This window comes from Xiphophorus couchianus, chromosome 16 (assembly GCF_001444195.1).
Source record: "Xiphophorus couchianus chromosome 16, X_couchianus-1.0, whole genome shotgun sequence".
Classification (NCBI taxonomy): Eukaryota; Metazoa; Chordata; class Actinopteri; order Cyprinodontiformes; family Poeciliidae; genus Xiphophorus; species Xiphophorus couchianus.
In genome coordinates this window covers 18,590,639-18,610,768 of record NC_040243.1, presented here as the reverse complement: position 1 = coordinate 18,610,768, position 20,130 = coordinate 18,590,639, and the positions used below count along the sequence as shown (strand labels likewise).

Genomic DNA, 20,130 nt, shown 5'->3' with positions numbered 1-20,130 from the left:
GGCACTGATTATGTGCCTTGTTAATCCATTTAATAATACCGATCTGATTTGTTCCTTCTTTTTTTTTTGGTTGAAGCATTGCTTTTTTTTCTTTCTTTTTTTTTTTTTAACAACTTGGAGTTACTTGACATCCCCAAACTCCGACACTTGAACTCTGACCCCAAATCCCAGAGGAGTGGAAAAGCAAACTTCATGAACGCAGAGCAGAACCAAAGGTTTTCTAACCATTCAGCCAGATAGAAAATTAAAGAGGAGCGGCAAAAACAAATGAGGTGGATTAGCAGTGCCTGCGAACAAATGAAGGTGTTGTTGCTGTGAAATATTGCCTCTGCTGCCTGGAAATTGCGCTGTTAGCATGTCATGGCAGTCATCAGGCAACTTCAGATTCATTGCAGGGCTGACAACAGCGTCAACATCCACGACGACTCTTTGAAAATACTTGGATGATATTAAATATGACATTTAATTTTTGCTTTGGCAGAAATTAAGGATTTTTGAGTTTCATCCACACACTGCAACCAGAAATTAAGTTGATTTACTTTCATTATTTTTGATAGAACAACACAAATGTGTGCATAATTCAGGGTTCACACACCTTTTTATTTTAAAATAAATACTTCAACAGATTTTCTAGGTACAAGTAAAGTATCTAGTTGTGTTTAATCATCCGTGAGTTTCTGTAAAATAAAGTACCAAGATGAAGCTAAGATCTGAACAAGCACTGCAGGCAGGGGGCACCAGGTAATTTTTCTGCAAGATGCATCAGCTCTTCTTAGGAAGCGGACACTAAGATTAGTCAGGCCTGGATTATATAATCCTAAAGTAAACGGAGATTCTTTAGATGGAGTTTTATCTGCCTTTATTCTGTTTGTAGACGTTCCAACATGAAGAGGAGCTTTACTGTACCGACTAAATCAGACCCGGTTTCAAACTCTGAACTACGAAAAGAGGCGAAACGAGCCTTTTAAGTTTTATAATGAGCGTTTATCTGCGAGTTCTTTCTCTCAGTAACTCAAACCAAACAGATCTATAAGGAAAAAAATTCAGGATCCGATTTGATTGATTTGAGGAATAATAGAATATTAAATTAAATGCTGTTTAGAGAGCTATTCTTTTTCTTTAACATATTTTAGACGACAGAATTTATTCACTGTCGTGGAAAAAAAAACTATTTCCAAGCACTGTTCAGGTGAAATCACTCAATCAGGTTTATTCATGTATTGTGCACAACACAGAGAGCTTGTAGGACAATTAATGATGAAGCAGGCCTGGATGCAAAGCTCTCCCAGGCAGCGACTACACGTAGGTTTTATACAAGGATAAGGAATGAAAAACAAAGGGCGAGACGTTCTGGTTCTGATGCAGCTGTGGAAAACAAACTTCCAACCTCGTACATGTAACCCAAATAGTTCTTTTGGTGAGAGTTGACAAACACTTCATATGACACGACTAGCAGATGTGACCTTATTGTCATCTTTTCCATCACATTCACATAGGATGATTTTTTTACACAGCTATCTCTTGGAAACTGATTTTTTTTAAATTCCAAACTTTTCCATTTTTCGACATTGTGAAGGAACGTCAATATCTTTCAGAGTTTCCTCCAGTGAATTATAAGCCTGGCGGGCCACCAGGCTTTACTTGTGCCCCCACCAGGTTAAGCTCTGGTGGGGTCTTTTTAAAATGTTTTAATTTTTAATACTTTATAGTTGGTGTTCAGCTGTTAATCTTCCAATAACACATAATTATCAAGTGATATTTTCAAATTTTCTGTCAGCTTTAAACATTTTTTAACTCAAAAAAATGACGGGCCGCTGGATGACTGCCGTAGCACCCAACCGCCGGGCCTAGCAGGTTTTCTGGGGGAAACCTTGTCTTTACTTTCTAATAAAAAAAATAAAAGAGCTTCCTCGAATATACTTAAGGAAAGAATAAAATATTGCAAGCTTATCGTCTTCCTTTGATAAAAACCTGGTTTATTTGCAGAATGCAGGTACTGAAGCCTATAAGTCGTTCAGTATTTCATTGAAGGGTGTCAGAAGAAAAAGGGGCCATATATATATATATATATATATATATATATACTGTATATGTTCACATAAAATCCCAATCAAGTACATTATGTTCTGTGTTAGTAATACAAGAAAGGGCAGCTCTCCTTCCACATGGGGCAGGTATCGCGTGAAATTGATGTTATTCCGTCTAATTATTCTCACTTTCTAATTGCTACCTGGTATGTTTAGGGAGTTGTACTCATAAACATCCCTCCGAGGAAGCCGAACAGAATTCATTTACAACCTCCACATGTTAAAAGTTGTATTAATGTCAGCAGCTTTCTCTTCAACAAAACACGTTGGAGGAGCAGATGCCTCACCAGAGCGTGGATCAATCTCAGCTACCTGGAGGCTGTTTTTTCCTCCCATATGAGCGCAGCATGCAGGCACATACACAACTTCCTACAGGAAAACATAAAAAAAAAATATATATATCCATTTTCCCTTCCTGAATGGTGTAAGGGAGGGGAAAGGTGGGAAGGGGCGGAACGAGGCAAACATTTACCCTCCTTGTTCCAGGAACAACATCCAAATGTAAGCTGAGAGGGAAATGTTTTGGAATGACTCTTTCATTTCTCTTCTCTCTCCCTTTTCCTTCCTTCCCCTCCCACTGCCTCGCCACACACACTCACACTGCATTTGGCTCGCGGTTCAAACGACAGCTAGTTTACCACACTGGAGCGAGTTGCCAAGAGATGCGCTCTCTGACTCCAGAGTTCATTTTCAGATCCTCGTCGAAAGCAAATAAGAAAGAAACAAGAAAGAAAGAAAATGTCAGCATCAGAGGAAAGGATGGAAGTCGATTCTGATTGAGACGGATAAGAAGCGCTAGCTAGCACGCCCACATGGAAGGAAAATGTAAAAATCCAGAAAAAACCCAAAGAGAGATCCTCGATCAGCAAATCAATACGAGATGTACCGAAATGCGATCCAAAAAAGAAACGACAACGCTGGGAAACGTCCAGAAGCAAACAAAATGTGAGAGAGAAATCTCTGGGATAAAAGTCTACCACACACACACACCACAAACACCTACACAGACTCTGTGAACCCATCTGTTATCCATCAGTGGTATTTGGAGCAGGGTTAGCTGAGAGGGGATCCTCTATTGATCTCTGGGTTTTATTCCCGGCAAACGACCGTAAAAAGTCTGCTTTTAAAAGTATCCATCTCTGGTGCAACTAACCAGGAAACCGATAGCCGTTCATCACGACTGAGAAACACGCCGCCTGGGACACACTGGGTAAACTGGTAGGATTTTTTCCCCCCCTTTTGTGTTCCGAGATTCGGCCAAAAATCTGTTTTCGTTGCTGTGGTTAGAAGTTCGGGATAAAGGCTAATTATTTCAGATATTTCCTCTTAAAACAAAACGGCAAGATGAAGCTTCCCCTCATTTGGTCGTGCTGCAACCGCAAACGTCACAGGATTGAGTTGGAGTTTTTTAATGCAGTAGGCCTACAAATAATGCCAGTGTATATACTGTAGTTTCAAACAGGAGGAAAACTGTTTTAGTATTACAGGATCGGGAAAAATGTAGCGTTAGCACTCCTGAGTCAGAAACTTTGCAGAAGCATCTTTTTTTTTCTTTTTCTTGATGTTACGACTGGAGGTTTTATGACTCACGTCTCGACCGGCCTCGCACACCCAGACACTCTTTATTCTCTCAGAAATGTCTCGGGCTCAGGCAGACCGAAGGGAAAGGTTTGGTGCACGCCAGTTTGAGAGTCTCCCCACAGTTCGGTTTCTGCAAATTCACCCATCTGGGGACCTTTCTGAGGAACGCGACTCCAAATTATTCACAGAAAACCGGCATAGTTGCAGATTTTATTTTGTAGCGAGTAAGTCAAACATTTGAAAGAAGGTGCAGCTTGGGAAGCTGGAATATAGGAACAATGATACTTTACACTTTGGCGTTTGCAAAGCAGCCAATCCAGGAGAGCCATTTATCTTCCTTGGCATTGATTGGTTGCAAAAGAAGAGCTAAAGACGATTGTAGTTTCCATTGTGCGTATTGATGCATATTAATTCAGTAGTTATGTGTTTTTAGAGGAAGTTTCACGTATTCAAGGATTTCAGCTATTTGTAGTTTTTGTGGTCCAGAACCTCCATGAATACCACGGATATTGTCAAACTGCAACTGTCATCATTAAATTGCAACAGCAAAAGATTATTTTGATGCAAAGTTTGATATAATGTAGAGCTGCTTATTAAATCGATTTTAGCAATTAATCAAATTTCTTGTTCTTAAAGATTAAATTTTTAGGAACATGTGGATTTTTTTGGTTTGTTTTCCACCAATGAACTCTGAGTTTCTACAGTTCAGAGTGATGTCAGCACGCCCAAAGCCAACCGTCCTGTTTGACATGCGGGTTTCACAGCTTCTTTGTGTTTGGACTTTAAATTCAGGTCGAATCTCAAAATAGACTGTTGAAATAAGTCAGTTTTTGGAAATATTTTCTGTTATTTGTAATTTCTGTTTGAGAAAATAAAAGGAAAAAATGTATGAAACCAGAAATCAAATTAAACCAAATATATATATATATATATATATATATATATACAGTATATACTTTTAAGCCGTATCGCCCAGACCTACAAGGAATTTTTATTTTAATACATTCTGACTCTGTATATAAGAAATAGAGACGCACGATCTATTATTAATATCTGTATTGGTACCGATATTGAAAAAATTCTATGCTTTGTGCTTTGAGAGACGTTATAATTTATTATACACTATATTTGGAATTCCTAATTGCACTTTCTGAACTATTTGAAAGAAAGTTTGTTGCAGTTTATTTGTACATTTGACCAAGACAGTCAACCTGTTGTTTATATCAGTTTTGTTATTATTTATTTTACATTAGCTGTTCTACTCCTAACTGCACTGAACAAATTAAAGTTATTGTTTTTACATGCTTGACTAAGCTGGTCAAACTATTAGTGTATTTAAGTGAGCTGTACTGGTGCAGAGTTATCAAATTAATGTGTAATTCATTACATTTATGTCTGTTTAAAAAAAGAAGAAACGTTGTTAGTCATTTCAGTAATATTTTTCTATATCAGATTTGTATCAGCCAATACTAAACCTCGGATATCGGTATTGGAAGTGAAAAAAGTGGATCAGTATATCCCTAGTTTTTTTTTTTTAAGCCGTATCGTCCAAACCTAGAGGGATATTTCGTTTCAATACATTCCGACTCGATATGCGAGGAATAGATTCAGGTGCCCCAGATATACTTTTAGTGGTTGAGATACCACTTCATGAGTCGTGACCAAGACCAAAACCCGGAGCAGCGGTGAGACAAAGTCCAAGCCAAAACCAATGAGTCACCGTTTAACACCACTGACCTACAACAAAGATCAAGACCAACCAGATCATCCAGTTAGGCTCACTGCAACAACATTTCGACGCTCATCTAGAGGAGACCAAGACAACTCTGAAGCCTGCATACCTGAGCTGCAGGCTAACTCACTCAGGCAAACATCCACACTGGGAACGGTTTCCTCTCTTCTTGTTTTCTGTCCCCTCTCCTCATGGGGACGCAGCTGGCGACGTTCAAATGATTCAATAATTAAATGGGATGCATTTAAATGCAGCCGGAACTCGCATCAAGCTTGAAACCGCAACGCTGTTGTGTCATGGAAATGAGAAAAAGGGGAAGAAAAGACAAAGAATCACTGTTGATGTAATTAGTCGCAATTTTAATCAAGAGTGTAGTAGCATGTGTTCTTGATATTGGGCAGAGAAAAAGAGCGACTAAGCTGGGATTCAACAGTTATGAAATCTAATGCTTCTGAATGTTTTTTGTTATAAAATATAAATGTTACTTGGTTCAACTGCAACATCTGTGGCAACTCACAGCACAACCCAGGAGGATTTATCCACAGCGAAAGGCCAAAAGCCTGTGGAAACAGAACAAATCCTTCTGGATGGAAGAGGTGAAAATGGGGCATTTCACGAGATTTAAAGAGATGAAGTGAAAACAGGGAGTCAGAGCAGCATAAGTACTAAAAGAATGGACTTTCTGCTGCCGCTGCTCTCTGGAAGACACATTTCATAACTCCCTCCACCCTTTCCCTCTGACTCATTTCAGAGCTTCATATGTTCAAAACAAACATTATTGTGTTAACACACAAGGCATTCATTTGCATTTCCCAAGTGTCCATGGTGGTGTTGTGTGATAAAAATAGCATTTCCAGGAATTATGCCACCCCACACTTTACCTACCAAATACTAGCTGTTTTGTGTTGCAACATAAAGTTCAAACGAAACGTAGATTACAAAAGGAGTGCTGTATGTGTGAAAGCACGAAGGAGAAGCCAGATACGAGTGGAAGGTTTACGAAAGCGTGCAGCAGTACAGGAGGAAAGAGGAAGATATTTTGGGATATTTTGTTGAACATATTCACAGACCAAGAAGGATTTTCATATTAAATATAAAATGTAGATTTTATTTGTGCAGTTTTGGCATAATTACTTCTCTGAGTACGTTGGTCTTTCAGCAAATGGCCATTTTTTGAGCCTGCATACTCCAGGTAACAATTAATCGATTACTAAGTTAGTTGACAGCTATTTCAATAATCAACTAATTGCGATTAATTGTTTCAGGCCTATTTTATTTTAGCAATAAAACATGTTTACATTTTACAGGACCACAGGCACAGATATTCTGCAGCGTTTCAAGCTCTCTTCTGAAAATAATCAATTACAAGAAGGCGTTTTTCCAGAAGTCTGAGTTTGCTATGAATGGGAAATGGAGAAAAAGCATGAGTGTTACTAATAACATTATCACTGGCTCAGTGAGGCACGAGTGTGTGACAGCGATGCAGCACAACCGGGGAAATGGGACTGAACCGCCCAAAATCCAGCCGGACAAAAAGCCAACGTACAGTTCCCTGCAGCGCCGATGTTCTCAGGATGGATGGATGCTTGGTGGCAAAAAAAAACAACGTGTCACAGTAAATGACACATACAGCTAGGCGGCGACGCGGATAAACACACATTTTTATAAAAGTAAAGAAAGTGGGGCTGACTTTAAAGAACTTGTAAAAACCAGGCATCTGCCTTTTCTGAGTCAAAATATGACGATTTCACACAGACATGAAAAATAAAATATCATTTTAGATTTTATAAAATGTTTTCTGTAAAAGTAACGTCTTGATCATTTCATTCAAAATATCTAAATTGAACATTTTTACTTGATGCGCAGACTTTATCAGATATATGGTATTTTGCAGGTGCTCATTAGGTGGAATATGAACATTTTCGCTGCTTTGCAATTTAGCGGGACTATCTGCTCAGGTAAAGTCTACACACAGCAAGCAGCTCACCAGCTACCAGATCATGCCAAGAACAACTCTCTTCAGTAACTCTGTGACTGAGGGAAGATTCACTGCTCACCGATTTTCGGTGTTTAGAAACGACGATACAGGAAACGACGATACAGGAAACTATTTTCTATGACATGCAGGCAGTTTATTCAGGCTGCCAGAAAGTGAGAGAGAGCAAGACGTGCAGCAGATAAGAAGAAGAATTTTTTTCTGTTTTGTTTTTATCTGAGCTTCTGGTCCCGGTCGGTAACAGACATGGTAGTTTAGAAAATGTTGGAAGCCGTTTGGAAATCTCTATCTCCATCTCTAACGAATACACACGAAGGATGATGTGTTTGTAATGATAATCCTAATATGAGAAGCTCAAGACAGTTTACAATGTCAGCTGCTTTACATAGGACAATGTAAATAATGATCGCTCATGACAGGAAGACTAGAAGATACTTTGAATCCATATTTAACATCTTTTGGACAAATTACTATTGGTTTGTTTATTATTATCTGGAAAATATTTACTGTGATTTATTGACATAGCACTATTATTCTTGAAAATGTTACTTTTGCTGTTTGAACTAATTTCCCTGCTTCTTATTCTATGAGAGAATGAGTAAAATAAATATAAAAAACTGAAGTATTATTAAGCACAATTATTGCAAGCTTAGACATACAATAGCAATACTTAACCTAAAGGGTGTATGGAAGAAACTGTATTTTTAGAGCAGCTTTTGTGTTTATAAAACTTTTTGATATGCAGTGATATTTTCACAGAAATACATTTTGTGGTCTCCTTGCCGTATCAACAAATATTGTGATTTTTAGGTCACCACTGGCAGTTCCGGTGCCATAGTTTCTAAAGAGAAACTGAAATGATCTAAAATCAGAACAAGCTGGTTTACAAACTGAGATCAGATCTCTTTAAGAACAAGTTAACATAACCTTTTAAACCCGACTAGAACCTATGGCTGCGTTTTTATTGTATTGATTACCGTTGATTGTGATACATTTCTTGTAAGAATTCTGATTTATCCTCACAATAATATCAATTAATGTTTAAGAAAAAAAAACACTCTATTGCCAGGATTGTTCATATTTACCTCTTTGTTTTTACTACTGCTTCAAAACCTAAATAAATGTGAAAATATGATTAAATGCAGTTCAAGTTTATTCCTAAAGAAGACCATTACAAATGGGAATGTTTTTCAAGAGCAGTATTTGTTAGTGGGGTTGTAATTGCTGTGTCATGCAGTCACAGTCATACCTAAACAAAGAAGTAATAAACGGTTCTAATCGTGAAGTTTTATCATTATCATAATAGTACCACAAAGTATCACGATAAAACTTTAAGTACCTTAATATCAGTAACTGATTTGTTCCTAGTGTCGGCACGAAAAACAACACGCACAATATCAAAACCTCAAAGTGAACATTACACTTAAACTAAAGCATTGGTATGAATTTGATCCATTTTGTCGTGTTGCCAAACTTTCCTCCGTCTCCTACAGCTTGAGTCGATTTCATTGGAAGAAGAACATGCGTTCAGCAGTGACTGGGTGTTTCTTTAAAGTCACCCTGCATTTACCCGAGCTTTATTTGGCTTATGAAGCGGAGTCATGTAGCCAAACAGACAGACAGCGCAGTGTGTGACCTTTGTGTGTTTGAGGCTGTTGTTTGCTTTAAAAGGGAGGGGTCTGGCCCAGTGAATGACTTAGCTAATGCTTTGGGTATTTCAACATGCCATGGCTTGCTTGTTCTCTCTCACACACACACACACACACACACACACACACACACACACCATCCAATCACTCTTATGTTTGACAGGTGTGTGTTTGACAGTGTGTGTGTGTGACAGAGAAAAGAGTGTAGTTTGTCTGTGTGTGACAGGTTTATTGTAGCGGGGCAGCACTGCCTTGTGCATTCTCTTAAGGAGGCTGGTTTTTCTCCTGAAGGATTCAATTAATCTGAGCTAGGACGTGTCCGAGCCACATCCTCCAACACACACACACACACTCAGAGGTCTGTGCTTTGAATACATATAAGCACACACGGTCATCACATTAATTCAAACAGAAACACTAAGCGAGCACCGGGGAAGACAAACTGGTACAGAAATCAGTCGTCTGCCCTGTGAACTCCATGAATTACAACAAGCATGTGCTCTTTCTCTGTGTGTGTGTGTGTGAGCGTGCATGGGGTTGTGTGTGTGGTGGGGGGAGTCGTAGGGAAATAGATTGAGAGACCAGCAGAAGGGTTACCACATTTACCTAACTATATGAATGCTTTGCGGCCAAGATAAATCTCCTGCTTTCTTTCTAGAGTCCCAGGGGAAAACCCCCGGCCATAACCGCACTAAGCAGAATCACATGTCCCTACGTACACACGCCCACACACACATTTTACACTCACGTACACACAAGCAGCAAGCTCAGCTCGTAACCTTCGAAGAAGACGAAAACACAGACTTCCACCTTAGACACTGTGCCCATTTAATTCCCCTTCCACATTAGTCTCCAGCTGTTTTCATTCCCCTGTGAAAGCAGCACCACAGCTACGTGCGTCTTAGTCCCACTCTTTTTCTCTACAGTAGAAACACACCTACTGAAAGGGATTCTGCAGAGACTGAACTGAGCTGCAACACATCTGGAGGTAAGCTACATGATTCTGCCCAACAATCACTAGTGGTGTTTTCTGTGTCAAATGGTACAAACAACTTTGAAGAACCTGTTCCTCGCCTCGCCTGTGGTGGCGCTCCACTAAGAACCACAGCAGGAAGCAACAAAAAAACCTCTGAAGAAGACATGAGCGCAACATCCTTCTTCACAAAATGTTAACGGAAATGGAGTAGTAGTAGGATTTCCATTTATACCATTTCCCCCGCTAGTTTTGGTTGTATTTACCCAGAATGCCCCGCAATATAGTACACTTCCTGTTTCTGGAGTGGTCTCCAGTCCTCTTGGCATTTTATACGCACTTACACTACAGCAGAGTTCGTTTCAACCAAACCGAGACCTAGGTTTTTAGTCGGACTGAAGTTCGCATTTTTTGGGCAGCATAAGAGTTCGATCATGCATTCACACCACCCAAAACGAAGCGGACTTTCTACGACAATCAAACTAGATTTCAATTAAAGTGGACTAAACAGAGCTGGTGTGAATGCACTCCAAGTTTCTCTTGAAGCTACAGCCAAGAAATAGTAAAGTAGCACTGCTTCAGACTGAAGTGATCTGAAAAGAAATGTTCTCACACTTGCTATAAACGATGAAAAAGTTTTAACCTAAATATTTAATCTGAACACCGAGGAGCATAAATTCCTGATGCTGTGAGGCACTCTGCTGCGCTGCTTCACTGATCAGAGAAATGAAACCATCTCCTGGCTCCTCTCCTCACATTTACATTTCGTTGTGTCTCAGTGTCTCCAGAGGGACGATAACTACAGGAAGAGGACAGATGGCCGCAATCTGGAGACAGAAACGCCGGTAGAAAAAGGACCAATTAAAGTCATTTTATGTTGTAAACACAAGCTTCTCCTGATCAAGTTCAGTATAAAAAACAGAATCAGCTGTCGAACAACAAGAATTTGTTCAAAAGTAAGTCTTCATAAGACCCCATTCGTTGATTGGGTTGCACCAGCAACCATGCAGAACATTAACTGGGGTTTTAGCCCAAGTAAGGCTTGCCTCGTTACATTTTCAACGTCTGAATGTGGTTCATTCGGGCTGAATAAGAGCGTGAGAGAGCGAGACTTCCAGCAGAAACCAGGAAGGCTGGATTCGTCACTGCCAGGTCTGATTCTTTTCAGCTTTCAACTTCAGTCCCTCATAAAAATGTTAGATTTAAAAAAAGGTTACACGTAACAGAACCCCAGAGTTAAATGACCCACAATCTCCAGGGATACATTAAGGATCCCACACACTTCATTTGAAGTGCCAAAATTGTGCCTTTTTTTTTTTGCATGATGAACTCGATGGCCAGGTCCTGGTCGAACCATTTCGACAGAGCTCTACGTGAACTGCTGCGTGATTGGTCACGGTTAGTTGCCTAAATGACTTTGTCTGAGATATTTGTAAAACCCTGTTAAGTAATAACTTCTGTCACATGAAGTGAAGTGATGCTTCTCTTTATACAAATAATTGTAGACTCCTCAGAGCAGGAGGGATAGACTTTTTTGTGCAGAGAAGTAGCACGAGCAAAAGCTGACGTGAAGCTACATGTGATTGCAGAAGTAAATACGGATGCTACACCTTGTCAACAACTTCGGCTCGATTAACAAGTGGTTGGGCACTCAGAGCAGGCTGCTGCCGCGCTTCTTTCATCCATTTTTACTATTGATCTCGGCGCGTTCCGCCTCCTCTTTTGCAGAACTGCGAGTCTGTCACAGAAACGAGCAAAGAGTTCGATGACCAGACAGACGGAGGTTGCTTGGGAAAACATCAAATATGAATCCCATTTAGGACAACATATGGATCTGGCCGGGGTCTGACCTGAATAAATGCATAAAAATACGAAAAACCCATTTTAAAAAATTGATCTGGGTCACATGTGCACAGAAAAGTCGGACTCAGGCGTGAACGTAGCAAAATCTTAAAAGTAAAATCCACGAGTTTCTAATCTAGCAGATCAGACCTTTTATTACTCCATTTTACCACCTCTGATCTCCATAACGACAAAAGATTACACAGCCTATTATTATTGATGTGACTTGAAGTGCTAGTCTCATTTTTATCTCTTTCATCTGTTTGTGTTGTACAAAAGCAAATCAGTTCTACCTAAAACAGAAACATAGCACTCAAAATGAGTTTCTTGTTTTACACAGTAATCTGTTTATGTGTTAATCACATTAGCAGTGTTACATGCTGAACAAAAATAGAACTGAACTGATGTTTTTGTCCCCTTATTTAAATATTTTAAAGAAAAATAGGCCAGATCAATAACTAGATTGTGTTTTTATTTGTATACGTTGATCTAACTGTTGTTTTCGTACATGTTGAGTTCATTTTTTTTCCAATTTTTCTCCAAAATGATTTATGAATAGCATCTGAGTGAAACGATTAAAACTCCATTAATACTCTTTAAACTGTATGGGATGAATAGGATTCGCTGAAAACTAATACACAGCTAAACCATGCATTCCAATGTGCTGCTGGGATCAATTATGTCATCAGAGAAAACTTGGAAAACATTCTCGCTTTTAGTTAAACAAGAACTACTCGGGAGTGGGTCGAAATGGAAGATGTAAACAGTCGACTCTTGTCGAGATCTCGGCTCTAAATTTGGAAAAGAAAAAAAAAAAGTCATGTCAACTTCTGTGAAAGCCGCCGCGTAAACGAAAACAGCAAGAGAAATCCCTCGACTGCTCCCATTGCATGTCGATCTGAGGAACAGCAGCTCATTTTGCTTTTGCTGGCTAATTATTATGTAATAAGCCTGCATAGTGTGATTATAAACCAGGAAGAGAGATTTCTATCCCTTTTTTTTGGTTATTGTAATGTGTGGGGATTTGACAGAGAGCAGCGCTATAAAGCTAAATGACCCGTGTCGTACAGCGGTCTGGTTGTGGGGGGGAGTGAGAAGGTCACCGTGTGGGCAGAACAAAATATATCCCACTTAAAAACGAGTGCTACAACTACCAATACGGACTGGACCGGTGGCTGGGTCAATTCCCCCCCACCGTACCCCCCAGTCCGCCCCCGCCTATACACCGCCCTGGGCTGCGCGTCGAGCTCGTTCTGCAAAAGCATAGTCTGCACACACACCACAAGCAGTTTTCAGCTCGTTTCGGAGCCACAGGAGAGGAAAACGGAGAACGTCGCGTCATCCGAACCGAAAGAGTTTTTAAATAGACACGCCGTTTTGTGTCGTTCAGGCACACGTTGGCTTCAAGGGCTTGCAAAAAAGAAAAAAAAATCCCATTCATCTAAAGCCTGCAAGAAAACCCCCGCTCTGGTACTTCTCCCTCCAACAATGCGTCCATCAATCATTGCAACACCCCTCACTGTGAGCTGATTTCATCTCTGACACCTTTTCTTGTTTGCGTGTGTGTGTGTGTGTATAGAGTGTGTGGGCTTTGTCGGAGTGTCAAATTAATGCTTCATCAGAGCCGTGCCATTCGAGCCCTGACTTTACTGGAACTTCACTCCTTCACTCTCGTTCCAAAGTCATCCCATATCTGGAAGAAAACATCCGGGGTCGGGGTTCACGATGCCAGGAAAACACGCAGCTGTCATGTTATTGTTGAGTAGCACAAACGACTGTCGTATATCCAAAACTCTTGAGCTGTAAGACCACTAACAAATATATCAGGACTTGTGAAAAAAGCATGTGGTTTTGCACACACTGACATCACCGTGTGGCTCCACGCGGTTTTAGTTTGGGGTCATTTCATTGAATTAGAAAACAGAAACTGCTATTTTCTCGCTCTGCAGAAGCTACAGAACGTCAAGGGGATAGAAGTTTGTCTGGGTTGGTGTTGGATTCTCCCGGTATAACCTTGAGTAAAAATACCGCAGTATGGTGGTCTAATTGTGTATCGTTTATCATTTATTGTGATAAATCTCAAATTCCGATTCCTCGTCTTCGTGATAAATTCCAATAAATGACGATTAGATACTGTCCAGATTGTTCGTTTTGCTATTTTTCTCCACTGTTTGTTAAATGAGAATATCGATGAATATCAACAAATTTGAAAATGTGATTAAATGCAGTTACCGTGTGCAGCTTAGAGACACAAATCACACTTATTATCGTATTACAAATGGGAATGTCTCCCAAGTGTTTATGTTTGTGGGGCAATGATTGCCAAAAAAACTGTAAATATACAGAAAAACAGTTCTTATTGTCGCTTTTATTGTTAGCTCCACAAAACATCATGATAATCTCTAAGTCCAGTTTTCACACCCAAGTACTGGTTTCTATTTAAAAGTAGAAAAGCTATAATTACTCTTACAGCTGCTAAAACAATTTTACTATTAACAAAACTAGGTTCTCCACAAAAATTATACCATCTTCATTCCTAGATAGGTAAATTTAAGGTGAATGTGTTTAATGCAGTTTATTGCCACTTGAAATATTTCCAAACAGCTAAATCTGTCTTTCAAGCAGTTGACCAGCAGTGCACAGCAAAAAAAGCGCTGTGCTAGCCATTCCTCTGGGATCTCATTAAACAATATCTAAAATGTAGAAACAAGAGAAGCGGCAATCAAACCCAACTCTGGGTTCTGGCTTTGTTTAAAGCCTGACCGGCCAACTCAGATTTGGGGGAAATGTTGTTTTGTTTTCTTAACAGCTATAACACATTAAAGTAATAAAGAAAAAAAAAAGTTAATTCCTCCCTGATACTTTGAGCAAAATCAAAGCTCATGTTGATGTCAATCAGCTGCTACGGCTTAAAAATCCTAGCAGGTGAAAACATTTTGATCTCTGCAGAAAACCAGCTGCAAGTAACTGAGTCAGGATTTTCATTTTCCATCGAATGTCCTTTCCATTTGCCCAACATGTATACAGTTACAGGACAGCCAGCTCACTTCCACTATGCATCACAATACTGTGCGCAAACATGCACTGCCTTTCCTTTATTTAAAAGCTTGAGAGACCAATAATGAAAGTAAGACGAAAATCACCAGCTATACGTCAACTGCATGTGATGTACACACATACACCTGCATGATGGCAGTCACGGTATCTCTGCTCCTCTATTTTTGTTCAAACATCCCCCTGGGAGTTTAGAGCAGCAGAGAGAGAGAGAGAGAAAAGGAGAGAGAGGAATGTCCAACAGGGGAGGAAAAAACGATGCACAAAAACAAGAAACAGCAGCCATGTGACAAATGGTCCATCACTGGAGGCTTTTTACTCCAAATACGGAACCACCGTCGTTCTTCCCTCACACAAAACACTCAAGCCATTTCAGTCCCCTGGGTAAACAGCGCTCTGTCATCCCTCTCTATAAGGTCACACAACTTCCACCATTCCCACTCTCTGCGTTTGCTCTCCCAGCACCAACAGCGAAATGATCCGCATCCCATCAACAGCCCATTGCCACCTAAACCCGCACGGCGCTGCAACAAACCAACCCGAGCACACACCAATATATATATATAAAACACACACACACACACACCTATCTGTGCCCGAAAGGATGACGGACGCTTTGCTTGTGCTGAAAACTGCCAAGTAATTTTCCGCTGCAGAGGCTGACAAATCCTTTACATGAGCTGTTTACATCTAAAACTTGCCTCGGTGTCACGAGCGTGCATCTCACCGAAATCTACATTTATGCATCTCACCGAAAGCCACAAAACTGCAGATTTCCCTTCTTGTTGCGCAGTCAATATGTTACGTCTATAGCGGTTTCAAAAGTCAACCTTCTCCGTGTAAAAAAAAACAACTGAGCACTTACTGTGGTGTGAATGCAGGTTAATGGCCGATGAGAGAAATTTCCCGGAGTGGAGAGGCGGCGGGTGGCTCGCGCCCAAGTGGCCGGGCGAGGAAGGGATCCTCCCGGCCGCCGCCGCTGCTCCGAGTCGGTGAGGCTCCATGGCGAGCCCCGCCAACAGCGGCGGGGGGACGTGGACGGATCGAGGAGGACCGAAATCTCTGCCATCCATTATCCACAGATGGGAAAGTTGTTGCAGAGAAATGCGTCCGTTCGGATAGGTCCCGGAAAATCAGAAATAATAATAAAAGCCAATTCTGGCTATAATAGTGTCTTTAGTTTCCCAGGCGATTCGGACTCCTTCTCAGCCATACTGCTGACCTGTATATATATATATATATATAGAAAGAAAAAAAAACACGACAAGATAAACATCACTCGATGCAGAATCCTACAGCAGACCAAAACTATGCGTTAGTTTCGGGATTTCTCTCTTTTCCAGCGACAAGGCGGCCCGTACCCAGCAATGACGCAGTTTATAAAAACACTTCAAAAACTACATTCGCGATAAAAGCCGCACTCGAGCGAGGACCGAACGAGCTGCCCCCGGTTGTATACCAACTGCAGATTAACACAGGAATCAAACTTAACGTGTATAATTTAACGTTTCAATGCCTGAACACCTCCTCCTCCGCCGCCCCCCTCCAGCCCCGCCGCACACCGAGCCATGCAAGCCGCCCTGGAGCTCTGCAGTAGCGGCCAGCTGCTCTGCGCTCGCCGCGAAAACGCCACCGGATCCCCGCTACAGAAACGTGAAACGCTCCTCTCTCTTTTTTTTTTTTAATTTTATTTTATTTATTGAAACAAATTATCTAGTTTACATACATCCGACCGTCCAGATGCCTTCACGGCTCTCTTGGAGAGGGGTTGGGGAGGCGTAAACCAATAGTCTGTCCATAAATACTAAAGGGCGCATCAAATATAAATTTCAAACGGTTTAAAAATAAATAAGGTTGGGACAAAAAAAAAAAAAAAAGAGCATGCATCATTAAACAGCAAGGGGTTAGCGGTGTTTTGTTGCCCACGCATGTAAATTTAGTACGGTGTTGCTTGACCAGTGGACGTGGGTGCTGGTCAGAACCGAACTAGATTGATCTACCACCTGAAATGTGACTGAATCTTCACATTAGCAGCACTTTGTTATTTTATTTACAGTCTGGAGCATCGCACCGACGGTGATGAGGTAGTTCGAAGAAGTAAAATGTTTGGGGGGTTTTTAACCGATTCTTGTGTGGACATTATTTCCTTATATTACAGAAATCTGCATTAGTCTACAATAATAATAATAATAATAATAATAATAATAATAAACTCGATTATAAAAAGTTAGTTAGCAAGAAGCTGCGACGTTGATCCAAACAATGTGCTGGAATGGTCTCGTCGTTTTAATCACTAATGTGAGAAAAAAGAAGAAGGAACTAATTGGAAGTTATAATTAAAAATCTATTTCAAAAACAAACCTAAATTCCCCTTCAAAGGCTGCAGGAAAACACAATTACACCAGCGACGCGTGATATCCAGGCGGGCGGGATCAGAAGAGAGCCTCGCTCGGAAGGAGAATAAGAAGAAAAAAACAATAACCCTTATTTTTTTTTTTTTTGTCCTTTTTATGAAAACATACTAGACAAACGTTGCCTTTAATGCCTCTGAAAATGAGTTACAGTGTTTCCAACTTGGGTTTGAACCCCTGCGGCACGACGGCGGCGGCAGCGGCGGCGGCGGCAGCAGCGGGCGGAGGACCTCGGCGTTTCAGCCACGTTTCAAACTTTTCTCGCTTCCATTAAAGACGCAGAGAAACTTTCTCGGAGGAAACGTCTTGAAAGCGACGGAGTAAAGCAAACATGTCGAGCGCAGAAAGAAACGCAGAACCTCCGCGCCCTTTTGCTCGCCTTTTTTTTTTTTTTTTTAAACAACCTAAATTCGGTTTTAAAACACCCGACACCAGTTTTTCTGTTTGTTTTTGGGGGGATTTTTTTGCTGGAAAAAGAAAAGCCGAAAAACTACAAAAAAAAATACACTCCGAGCGCTTACTTCTGCGGAGAGAAATGTCGCGGAAGAGAGCTTTAGTAAATGCAAACCTTTCTCAAAATTCATCCAGGCTGCTGGAAAAACTGGAGTAGTCCATTACAGGCTGGTCCGAAGGTAAACTGGGGGGATCACTCGGGGGGGAGAGAAAGCCCCTGACGCGTCCTCCTCCGCAATGAAACGCAGCATTGTTTCACAAGCCCCGCCCACCTCCTTCACTACCACACAAACCGAGTACGTTTCAAATGGCCGCTCTCTGATTGGCTGAGCGGCCTGTCAATCAACGTCCCTGGCGCATTGAAAGAAAGAAAAAAACGCACTCTGGCCGCTCGCCAGCACTACAAAACCAATTATGGAGCAAGGAGGCAGAGCAGTTTCAAGGTCCCCTCTCCCTTCAAGACTGAGCGATCAAAACAAGGAGAGGGACTAGTTTTCAGAGGGGAGGGAGGTGTGTTTAGCTATGGAGGGCGGTGGGGAGGCTTTACAGTGGACCTCAGTGCTCATCAGGAGGAGAGAGTGAATAATTAATGATTAACCCGAGTAATGAATGACTTTCTTTGCTTTTTCATTTCCTTTTAGAAGGAATCGGATCGACATGAGGGTTTATCTTTAGCTTTTCAAGCGTTCTCTCGTAAACACAGCGTTCTGGGCAATTTTAACATTCAGTACCTAAAAAATTTCCTGCCCCCATCTGCTAACAGTGATGGTCTATGATACAGGATGTGGAGCTCTTCACCCAGGGTGTCCTTGCTTCATGGGGTGGCACCAATGCTGCAAAACAAAGTGATCTTTCTTTATGTCTACTGTAGAAAAAACGAGTGTGCACAGTGGGTGGTTCATAGGTTTGTGATGCTAAAGTTCAGTGCTAATCTAAAGAGCTATTTCGCTGTAATCAATTTGAAATCATTGATTACCTGTAGGGCTGCACAGTGGCGCAGTTGGTAGAGCTGTTGCCTTGGGTTCGATTCCTGGCCAGCTAACGAGGTGCTGGTGCCTCGTTAGCACAAAGATGTTAGAAAATGGATGGATGATTACCTGTATTACAGAATTGATCCAGACCAAAAGCAGAACCGTTAATGTTTAAATTAAACTTTGAGATCCTTTCAAACTTAGCATTTTTGACAACAGGGCAACCTTACATTTAGAAAATTGTAAAATTCATACCATCTTTCATCTAAGTTTTTATTTCAGGCTACAAGAGGTCGCTTATTATCCCACTCCTTCATTTTGTACCTTTATTTGATGTTCTGCATCGGTGGAGTTCCTAACCTTTGAGGCTTCTGACCCATAAAATGATAGCAAACGGATTCATGACCCAAACTACTGGTTGAGTACATGCATTTCTGCAAACACAATAAACCATGGACATAGTACTCATCAACAACTAATTCATTGGTTTTGTCTGTTAATAAATGGTCTTTTTATTATCTCTTTAATCATAGAAATAAGCATCACCATGGTTATTTGCATTGCTTAATTTCCGTTGAGGATCTCATAACCCCGTTATCGCTGATCCACGACCCCAAGTCAGGTTGCGAACCCAACTTTAGGATTCAGTGTTTTACATTTTCTGGTACAAAATATAGTCATCTGGGACATTACAGCCAATTGGCACTCAGCATTGTATTGTTTCTGCTGTATTTTATGAGATGGAAAAGGGTCTAAAATGGGAACAGAACCAAAACAGAGTGAAATAACCATCCAGATCTTGTCTGTACTTGACCATCTGCAGTGGTCGTTGGGTAAAAGTCCATCACATGGAGGACAAACAAGGGTGCGCACACATATCCATACTTGAAGGTATTTTAAAGATATTCATGAACCTTACAGTCATGGTTTTAGATTGTGCAAGAGGAAAATATGCAAACTGCACACAGAGAGACCCACGGCCAGGATTCGAACCCAGAACCAAACAACCAAATGAATGATACATGACAGGTTAGCATTTTTCTTATTATTTATCTCAATTATATTTTCTCTTTTTCACATTTAAAGTACATAAAATAGTTTGTTTACGGATATAAAACAGAAGTAGGAAGTGGTGTCATTTTCCATCTGGCCCCTAATTTGAAAACTTTCTAGGAAATTCCCTGTTGGCAAGATCTCCAATAAACCACAGTTGTGGCTTGGTGGTGAGAACAGCACAGCATAAAGTCGGAGAAAATGGCTGCATGGGGTAAATTAGCGGAAACTATTGTTTTACCCTTTCTTTCTAAGTTGTTTACTATGATGCTCAGTCTTTAACCTTACATCAGGAAAAAAAAAACCATAAACGAAGACAACGAGACAT

At 40.7% G+C, this 20,130-nt stretch overlaps 1 protein-coding gene across 4 annotated transcripts in view; it reads right to left on the bottom strand.

The window, feature by feature from the left end:
• The window catches only part of tnrc18 (trinucleotide repeat containing 18), a 64,028-nt gene extending 45,937 nt beyond the window's left edge, over positions 1 to 18,091 (bottom strand). For 2 of the 4 annotated variants that reach the window (XM_028042437.1, XM_028042434.1), the window contains exons 1-2: positions 17,894 to 18,091; positions 15,780 to 16,136 (exon numbers count right to left, since the gene is read on the bottom strand). In XM_028042437.1, the coding sequence (XP_027898238.1) occupies positions 15,780 to 15,987 (208 nt within the window). In that variant the 5' untranslated portion in view covers positions 15,988 to 16,136; positions 17,894 to 18,091. Of the gene's footprint in view, positions 1 to 15,779; positions 16,137 to 17,846 lie in introns of those variants that run through there. The other 2 variants (XM_028042435.1, XM_028042436.1) reach the window with 2 other exon arrangements.
• Positions 18,092 to 20,130: the final 2,039 nt, after the last annotated feature.